At 49.9% G+C, this 10,576-nt stretch overlaps 1 protein-coding gene across 2 annotated transcripts in view; it reads right to left on the bottom strand.

The window, feature by feature from the left end:
* Window positions 1–9,941, bottom strand: part of Stk32b (serine/threonine kinase 32B) — a 284,998-nt gene extending 275,057 nt beyond the window's left edge. For both annotated transcript variants that reach the window (XM_077110167.1, XM_077110166.1), the window contains exon 1: window positions 9,890–9,941. In XM_077110167.1, coding sequence (XP_076966282.1) covers window positions 9,890–9,941 — 52 coding nt within the window. The remainder of the gene's footprint in view (window positions 1–9,889) is intronic.
* Window positions 9,942–10,576: the final 635 nt, after the last annotated feature.

Consider the following 10,576-nt stretch of genomic DNA (forward strand, 5'->3'; position numbering starts at 1 on the left):
ATAAAAAATAAAAGGATGTAAATATCTCATTAATCATTTTAAACTTCATTTGCACATTGAAATGATAATGTTTTAGGTCTTTTTTTTTTACTAAATGACATATATCATTAGAATTTGGGTCACCTCTTTCTTTCTAATTTTATAATAGTACTACTAGAAAATGTATAAAGACCTATGTGGTTCATGTTTACTGATGGAATCTAATTTCTATAAAACTGTGCTGACGGACAGAAATGGCTGGCATAGATTGTCCAGGTGTAAACTCATCCTACCTCTCTGCAAAACACCTGTCATTATTTCAGGAAGCTGTACGTGTAGCCACTCCATGAACCTACAGTTCTCGCTTGTTACACACCCTAGAGAAGCCTTGCATATGAGCATCAGGACACACACACAAGACTGTTGAGAGTTCGTTGTCCGTGATCCTCAGAACAGATGCCATGCGAATATCCAGTGTTGGAGGAAAGGGTGAGTGCACTGGGGACAGAGACCTGATTGGAACTAGAACACAGCAGTGTGGGTGGATCTTAGAAATCCAATCTACAGAAAGAACAGCAAGCTCTGGAAGAATACATAAAACATGCTACCATCTTTATAGATTTCAAAATGACACAAACTAAACACTGTCTTGCTTAAGAACGAGAAAGCATGGGGAAGGGGAAGGAGTTAGGGGGCTGGTCCAGGAAGCGACGATTGAACTGGGCGTGATCCATTTCTTTACTTAAGTGGTGAGTTCGTGGGTGACTTAATTCTACACTCAAGGGGAAAAAAAACTTACCTTTTTCTGCTATTTTTAAGAACAAAAAGATCACAATGACCCTCATCAGAACTGTTTCCCTAAAATGTTAGAGAGGCCAGATTTAGGGGTTTGAGGAATGAGTTGTTGAGAAAGTTAGGGCACCAGAGGGACTGGTCTTGCATGACACGCGGCTGTGAACACGAGGACTGCTGGGTGGGAAAGGCCAGGGGCACAGGCATCGGGAGAATGCACTCTCACAGTCGAAAGCTCCCTCCTGGTGATGGGCGTTATTGATAGATGGGGGCTTCTGCTTCTGGGGAAATGGAGTATCTTGGGTCAACCTTCCTTCTAAGAGGAGCTGTAACTAACTGTTCAAAACCGATACTTGAAAAAATTGTTTAAGGAAGAAACTGCAGGCCAAACACCTAGGAGAAAGGAAGCTCAGAGAAGTGGGCCAGCATTGGGGGCCACTTGTCCTCCAGGGTCACCTGTCCAGTCTGAGAGGCCGAGAAGCCAAGCAGGTGTGGAAGCCCCACAGACTGTGGGGAGGGAGCAACTGTGAACGTCCCAGTCTGCCAAAGAGAAGGAGGCTTGCCGCATCCCCCATCTTCCTTTAAGGGCACCAAGGGACTAAACCGCGTCGTAGGAGTCTGTGTGAATCAGAGTTAGTCCAGCCTCGGGGGTTTCAAACCCCTTGATCGTTGTGAGGATTAGGATGAAACATGAATCCTAGCACCCGTAGCAGAGCTGCCTACAAAAAGCAAAAGGGAACCCTTTCTTGAGAAAATATCACTCAAAGCCTCCAATTGTCTCCACTGCTTCCTGTAGAAGGCCCAGCAGGGTGAACGGGCACATCACACAGAGGAGAGAATGCGCTGCCTCTAAAGGGAGACAACAGACGATAAAATAGACCCACAGGGTTCCGAATAACGGAACTCTCCAACCTGTCTTCCAAGGAGCTTGATAAGTATGCTTACGAAATTAAAAGGGAAGTTGTGAGAATTTCATCAGGGAATTAGAGACCATTCAAGAGGACAAACTGAAAATTTTAGAGCTGAAAAGGACAATGATTAATGTTAAGAACTTAATGGTTGAACTGAGCAGCAGAAAGACAGACTTGAAGTGATTAAAAAATAAGGTTGTCAGAAGGAAACATTCAAATTATATATAAACAAAGAGAGATAAAAGGGCAAAAAACATATTGTCGGAGCCACAAGGTGGCATAGTGATAAGGCATAATATCTGTGCAATTTGAGTTTGACAATGTGAAGAGAAAGAGAAAATGTCAGAAGCAATGTAAAAAAATAAAACATAAAAATCCTCCACACAGTGGACTAACACGTCACTAAGTCACGGATTCAAGAAGCGCTCACCACAAGCAGAAAACAGGCAGAACATCACACTGTGCTCACTGTGGCTAGATTCCTGAAACAGGATGCAAAATCTGAAAAACGGCTGGGCAAGAAAGACATGAGAGCTTAAAAGGAACAAAAAGTAGTACTGATAGTTGTCTTTTAATCATAAACAAGAAGAACAAAAGACCAGAAATACATCTTCAAACTGCTGGGAAAAAAGCTGCCAACGTAGAACACAGCCAGAAAAATAATCATTCCTGAAATCTAAATAGAGACCTTTTCAGACAAACGGGAGTTGAGAGAAGTCGGCACCAGTTGCATACACTGAAGGAAATGCTAAAGAAAACAATTCAATCAAAAGGAAATTATTTCAATGGAAACTTGTAAATGAGCTAAGGAATAAAGAATAGGATCTATGAAAAAAATACAGTCCATGATCTAATACTGTCTCAGAAACCTAGAAAAAGAACATAAATTAAATCAGACAAGTAAACAGAACAGAACGATTAAATTTAGAGCAGAAATCAGGGAATCAGAAAGTAAATAAATTAGAATTAAAGCTGAAAACTGTATTTAAATTCAAAAAAAGGGCTGATAAACCACACAAGACCAATCAAGAAAAATAAGAAAAAAAATAGGTGAAAATTAGCAAAATCAGAACTGAAAAAGGAGAAATCACTACACATACTACAAACTAGGAAAAAGACAATAAGAAGATACTATGAACAATGTCATGCCAATAGAAACCTACCAATAATAGCAGTCCTTCACAGACTCTTCCAGAAAATTCCAAGCCACAGAATACTTCCCAATTCTTTTAAGGAGACCAATAAACCTCCTTAAAATAATGATCCAATAACTTGATAAAGCCATCAGAAATGTGTCATTTCTTCCTACTTACTGGAAGAGTTTAGGGAAGATTATTATTATTTCTAACATGTGAGAATTCACCGAAGAAGACATTGAAGTCTAGACTTTTCGTCATAGCAAAGCTTTATTACAGATTCAATGGGAATTCAGCTATCGAGTTTTTCTGATATTTAAATTCTCTTCTTGTTATTTTCAGTAAGTTGTGTTTTTTCTTGTATTGACATCCTGGTCATAATATCTTCCCATGAAGAAAGTTATCATAAAATATTAGCAAATCAAATTCAACAATATACCACATCTGACCAAGTGAGGTTTACCCCAATAATGAAAAGCTGATTTAACCTTTGAAAACCAATCAGTACAACAATTATTCTGAACAGAAAAAGAAAAGTTCACGATCATTCCAATAGAGGCAGAAAATCACTGCTTCAATTCAACCCCCATTGATGATTTTAAAATCTCAGTAGATCAGGATAGAAGGAAATTTTGTTGGTAGGATAAAGTGTATATACAATAACACCACCACTAACATAAACTTAAACCATAAAATAGGGACTGCTTTCTGCTTGGAGGAGGGCTGATTTTGGTTCATGTTCCAGTCAGGATAGGCTAGGGTATGCTTTGGGTAGCAAGCAACCCCAAATCTCAGCAGCTTAAAGCAGCAAAGGTAAGGTCACCTGTGCCACATTCCACTGTGGATTGCAAGGTAGAGCGTATGACCTCTGTTCTATGTCCTCACTCTGAGAACTGGGCTGAAGTAAGTTCCATCATGTGGGTCTTTGTGGTTGTCCCAAGGTAGAGAGAAATGAGTGACGTGCCCAACATAGGACGCGTATCACCTCTGCTCACTTCAGTCAAAGCAATTCACGTGGCCCCCTGACTTCAAGGGGACAGGGATGTATCATTATTTTTGTATGCATGGAAGTAAAAGTGAGCAAGATGTTGGTGAACAATGGCAATATTCCACATTCATGGACCTTTTATATTAAGGATTTCACAGAGGACTTCTGTGAGCTGGGACAGCTGGCTCTGGCTCAGAGAATCGCCTCAGTCTAAAACAGTAGTTTTAATCAGCTGTTTCACCACGGAGGTGAAAGGACCCAACCAGGACAAACATGGGGAGGAAAAGGTGATTGGGGGCTCACAGCTTCAGTGAATCAGGATGGAAGGAATGATAAAGTGTATATACAATAACAACGCCACTGACATGATACAAACCATAAAATAGGGAATGTTTGTCACAGTCCATAGACGGCCGGCTCCTTCCTTGGGACTTGAGGTGAGGCACAGCATCATGGCGGAAGAGTGTGGTGGAGGGAAGCCGCTCACATGGTGATGAGGAAGCAGAGAGAGACTCCACTCACCAGCCACAGATAGATACCCCAAAGCCTCGCCCTCAATGAAGCACCTCCTCCAGCCACACCCCACCTGCCTCCAGTCACCACCCACTAATCCCATGGAGTGGGGGGTTGATCCTCTGATTGGGTTAAGGCTCTCATAACCCAAGGGTTTCTCCTCTGAGCCTTCTTGCATTGTCTCACAGTGAGCTTTTGGGGGACACCTCGTCTGATCCATAACAGCAGTCTTCACCTACTGGGTAGCTCAGGTTTGCCGGTTCTCCTGGGGCATCCTAAAGGGCTCATCCTCATTACCTTCTGAACTAGTATGGCCATTAGGGTGGGAGGCACCAGGCTCTGTGTAGAAGAGTGTCTGCATCTTGAGGTGCCTGGACTGCTCTCTTCCTTCCAGTTCTCTCAGGAACACGTCTAGGCTCAGTGCTCGCTTAAGCTGTTTGGCTCCCCAAATACTGATCCTCCTTCTCTCCAGGGCTTTGACCTTCCCTGAAACCTCAACATGATTCTGCCTCCATCCTAACACCAGTTCATCCCCACTGGAAACCCATCTCCCCACCAAAGCAAGGATTTGGTCTTTCCCAGAAATGGAGGAAGGCTCTGCTGTCCCTCTCAATGGGAAGAGGTCAGTATCCAGGGTCATGAAGCGCAGGACTCTGACGGTGGCCAGTCCTTCCAGGCCGCTGGGCAGGGGTGCCCCGTGGGTTCTCTGAGCACCAGGACAGGGGGCCGCCAAGCTGCTGGCAGGGTGGGACCCATTCTGCAGAGTCGAATCTCTGCTCCAGCAGCTTTCAATATGGAAATCGGGGGACAGAAGCAGAAAGGCCATTCTGGTCTCAATCTCAGGGCATGAGCTCCAAACAAAGTTTACCGGTAACAAATCTGAAATGTCTTCATTTCTCCATAGTTTCAAAACCAGAGGAATGCAGGAAATTGGCCCCTGAGAAGTGATTGCTTTCATCTTTCATTAAAAAAAAAATAGTTGCCATATGCTTTCTGTGGCCCTGTTCTAGCTCTGCAGATGGAAAAGTTAGAAAGAAAAAAAAAAAGATGAAAAGTAAGTGCTGCTCTTAAGAGGCCTCCGTCTAGTCAGAATGTGGACACTGACGTCACCTGGAGGTCAGAAGTTCCCCAAGGGCCTATGGGAGAGTTGCCCTCGGTGGGCTGTTGGGAGGTGGTAGAACTTTTAACAAGTGGGACCTGGTGGGAGGTCTTCAGGTCGTTCAGGGTTTACCTTTGAAGGGATGGTGGGACCATCTCCCCTTCCCACTCATTTACTTCCTGGTCATGAGGTGACAATAGGACCCACCAAACATGAACTGAAAACTCCAAAACCGTGAGCCAAAAAGAGACTTTTTTCTTTATACATTGATTATCTCAGGTATTCTGTTATAGTAGTAGAAAACTGATTAACACGGCATGGAATCAAAAAATTGAATGAGATAAGACCAAGTGTCACAATCTGTGTTCCAAAGAACACAGCCATAACCGGTCTGGAGTGAGCGGGCTCTTTGCTTTTATCTGCCTGCCAGGAGTATGCACCCGCCCTCTATTGATATTCCAGTATTGTTTAGGAAACTTTTTAACATACACCCTTAGTCCAAATACCTTGAGTAAAACCAACTCCACTGCTTGAATTCAAGCATGGCCTGTGATCCAGCTTGGCCAGTATGGACTTTCTGTCTCCCAGGTTACAGTGATCCGTTCAAGAATAGCCCAAGACCTCATCAGAACCAATAAGCAGTAACCCTGGTACGTTCTCGTGGTTACTATGAGAAAGATGATGTCTTCACTCTCTGCGAGGAGGCTGTGAGCCTGGAGGTGGGGAGTAGGGGGTCTCCTGAGGGGAGAGAGCCTGTCGGAGAATAATACTCAGAAAGGAGAGCAAAGAATCCAAGGCACAAGATTCCTAATGTGATTCGGGAACCTGTGTCCGGCTGCGGTTGATGAGATTGGCATCTTCATTCATTCACTTGCCATAAACCTACCGGGCACCTCTCACGTCCCAGGTGTTACTTGGGGCCTTGGAGATACAGCAGGGATAAATCCCGCCAGATCCCTGTAATGCTTTAAGGGGAGGCACTGCCACAGAACCTCTGCTTCATGCTGTTATTCAAGATTGCTCAGTGCTCTAGCTGAGCCACCTCCCACCCTTTTTTTCGATTTGCTTGCGTGTTTCTGCAGTGCTGGGGATTGAACCCAGGACCTCGCGCCTGCGAGACAGGTACTCGGCCAACGGAGCTATGTTCCCAACGCTTTTTTATTTTCTATTTTGAGACAGAGTCTTGTTAAGTTGCCTGAGCTACCTTCAAACTTGCCATCCTCCTGCCTCAGCCTCCTGAGTAACTGGACAAAATCCCCGCGTTAAGGCACTTGCAACTGAGATGGGAAGACAGACCACACTAAGAAAATAAGTGATAAACCCAGGCAGGAGGGTGAGACTGCCACAAAGAGAAAAAGGAGGAAGGGATGGGAGTGAGCCCACAGAGAACCCCAAGGAGGTGAGAGAGGGCTGTGGGGGGAAGCCTCAGGCAAGAGGAGCAGGGGCCAGCAGCAGGGGGCCAGGGAGCAGGGGAAGGCAGGAGGGCGGGGGACAAGGAGGGAAGTGAGGTCCCAGGGCAGGGTCTCTGGGCATCTGCCAGGACTTCCTCTGTTATCTCCCCCTCAATGTGTGCTGCACCTGGGGCCAGGGACGGGGAGACCCTGGGGGAGCAAGCAGAGGCGGGATGGGGTGTGACGCAGACAGGTCACCTGGCTGCTTCATGGAGGTGACTCTGAAGAGGGTGGGGCAAAGTGAGGAGCCCAGGGAAGGAGGCTAAGCAGGCGTTGTGACCGCAGCTTGACGCAGACCCACGGTAATGAAGGGGGTGAGGACTGGCAGTCAGTTCCCTTAAAAGCACTTCATGTTGTTTTTCTGTCATTTGCAAGTCAAGGAGGTTCCGCCACTGCACCCCGGTCCACCTGACTCAGACGCCATCCACAGAAGAACGCTGGTATTTTATGCACCACTAAGAAGCCATGGCGCCACTTAATCTATGACTTGATTCTTTCTCATCGCCTGACAGAGCTCTGGCCAGCTTGTTACGTGGTGTTAGCAGAACAGCAGTGCTCACACCGGGCTACACCGGGCCCTGAGAGTGGAGATGGCCAAGGCACAGCTACGCAATGGTGAATTTTCAGCTGTGGCTTGGCATTAAAGTACTTACGGATCAGACTGCTCAGGTGCTTGCGCCTCCAGCCACCTGATGGCTACCGTCTGGGAGCGTGCACATTCCTCGGGCCACGTCACTTCCCTGCCTAAACCTTTCAGTGGCTCCAGAATGCCCACAAGTTCAGGTCTGAGCACTCTTTCCTGGTCACCAGGCCCGTTAAGACTGGGCTGGCATTTCAGGGGCATCTCTTGTACCTTCCATCCTCACAGTTCACACTGCAGGAGGATCAACCACCCCCAGGCCTGGAGTCAAGCCACACTCACTCTTCGCCTCTGCCTTTGCACATTCTGTTCCCACCTCTGGAAACACCCTTCCTCTTCCACCAACCACCCCTTTCCCTGGGTACCTCCTGCCATTTCTGCAAGACTGAAATCTAAAAGGAGCAGTTCTCTGACTTCTTCCCCCTCCTCCCAGGGCTAGGGATCTTCCATCGCCACTATGTTCCTGGCATCCAGTACAGGGGAGGGTGCAGGAAAAAATGACCGGTAAATGCTTGTGAAATTAATGAACCTGTTGGTGACGAATAGCATGGTTGATTTGCACAGGGAAATATGTGAGAAAGACGCTGGCTAAAGCAAACAAGTTAATGTTTCACGGGGCTGGAGAGTCCAACCTTGTATTTCAACCAGCACCAAAGTACGCAGCCAGCTGAGGCTCAATCCACTCAATCAGAATGAGGAACCCCAGTGGGAAAAGCACAAGATTGTACCCCAGACATAAGCATTTTGTCAATAAATACTTTAGAGCACATTTTCTGGAATAAAATATAGAGATAGTTGTCAATATAAAGACAGTGGATGTTCTCTGAAAATAAGAGAGAATGAAAGGGAGAAAAGGAAAGAGGCTTAGAAAACTACCCACAGCATGACCTTGACCCAGGCTAGAACCATGAACCCTTAAAACTGAGGGTGACACTACACAGTGTCCAAACTCTTCCCGGACACACCAGAGCCTCCACTACCCCCCCTCTGCCGCCAGCTCCTACTCGCCCATACTCTAGCCTCAACACCAGGAAGAGCTGAGTCCCCCCACCCCCCAGTGAGCTGGCCCTCACTGCCCTTATCACCACAGAGGGCCATTCAGTTTCACCAGATCAGGAACCCTTGCCAGGAAGGACCCAGGGGCCTAGCAGGCACCGGCTTAACTGACACCCACGACGTGCCCACCTGTCCTGTTCTGGGGGCATCTGAGTAGCACCATGGCCTGGGCAGCTCTAGAATCCACAGGCTGTGTGCACACAAGCCTGCACCCTGGGCAGTGATGACCAAGCACAGATCCCAGGACAGACTGTCCAGCCTCAGAGCCAGCTTGGCTCTGCCTAGCCATGACTGCCCACTGGTATACAAAGACAACCAAGTACAGTCCCGTGGGGAGCCACAGGGGCCTGGTGAACACCCAGGCAGTGCCTGGCACCGGGCAGGCTCGAGGTCTTGGGTCTGATTTGGGACACAAGGGAGATGGGTCAGCACAATAGGAAGCAGCCACAGTGGGGCAGCTCTGGGCTGCCTGCACTTAGCTGGGTCAGGGCACGCGGAGATTCTGTAATTCTCATCTCACAGGTGAAGGAAATGAGCTTCAGAGAAATTAGGTAAGTTGTCCAGGGACACACAGCATTGGAAACAGAGTTCTGCTGTGGCCAAATACAGAGCTATGTCCACCTGAGCCTCAAGGCTGGGCAGCCTACCCCATTCCTTGACCAGGGAGGCTGCCGCTAGGAAGCCCTCCTCAGAGCCCTGGAGTTTAGCCAAGAAAGTTTCCCTAAGCTGCCCTGGAAGGCTAAAGAGAGCGGCCTCCGCTGTGCCAGGGGCGAGGGGCGGCACGCTCACATGCTCGCTCGCGCTCTCTCTCTCTCTCTCTCTCTCTCTCTCTCTCTCTCTCTCTCTCTCTCTCTCGCACACACACACACACTCACACACACACTAACGTGTGCTCGCACACACGGTACAGCCCGCCAACCCAGGCCACTTTCTTCTGCTTCCAGCTCTGAAGGCGATCTGGGCTCCCGGAGCCCAAGCCGCAGCAACCTCCGGACTCGCCCGTGAAGCCAACTCTCCCAGTTACACCCCCAGTGGACACTTGGGTTCCACTCCGCCCACCCCGGAATCTGCAGCCCCAACCCCGGACTCAGCACCGACCCAGCCCCTCAAGGGCACCCAAGGCATAGAGGTGGCCTCGGTAGAAGCCCAGCGCTTGGCACAGGGCCCGGCGCACCGCTGGCGCGCGGCGACTTGGCTGCGCCCGGGTCCCCGCGCCCAGCTGCGGCGTGTGGCACCCCGCAGGCGCTCGGCGAAGGATGGCGGAGGAAGGGATTCCCGGCCGACGCCCGAGCGTGGCGGGGAGCGGCGGCGGGTGCCCTCTTACCTTCTTCATTCTCGTCAAACACGGGGGGCTTGTGGGAGTGGTTCCCGCCCATATTCCGCCGCGGCGGCCTCCGCTGCTACATGCCCGGCCGCGGAGATGTGGGGTGCGGGATGCTCGCAGGGATGCGGGGTGCGGGGTGCGGGATGCGCTGGGAGCGCCCAGCCCAGGTTGGAGCAGCGCGCGGAGCTGGAGGGGGCCGAGAGCCGTGCAGGGGAGGGGACCGCGCCGCCGCGCCCCCTGCTCCCGGGCGCCCCCAGGGCCGCGCTCTCCCCGCAGCCGCGCCTAGCACCAGCGCTGGTGTGGGAACCTGGGGACTCCCCGCGCCTGGCCACCGTGCCTCGCGGCCGCCGGCTACAGAGGGCTGGAGACGGTGGCGGCGGGGGCGGAGGAGGAGGAGGAGAGGGAGGGAACCGGCGACGACCGTACGGAGGGGGCGCGGCGTCGGGCGCAGCCCGGGGCGGCCGGGGAGGGGCGGGGACCGCAACTGGGCGCACGCCCCTGGCGGGGCGCGGACACCAGGCGGGAGCCGGCGGCCGGGAGGAGGTCGGCAGGACGGCCGCTGTCGGCGGTCAGTGTTCCTAGCACCTACTACCCGGCCAGGGCCAAGCCCTTTGTAAGCCACCCCAGATCCCCTCTCATCAGCCCAAGAGTTAGAAACCATTGCTCCACGTTAGAGCTGGTGGGCTG

Source organism: Callospermophilus lateralis, chromosome 8 (assembly GCF_048772815.1).
Source record: "Callospermophilus lateralis isolate mCalLat2 chromosome 8, mCalLat2.hap1, whole genome shotgun sequence".
NCBI lineage: Eukaryota > Metazoa > Chordata > Mammalia > Rodentia > Sciuridae > Callospermophilus > Callospermophilus lateralis.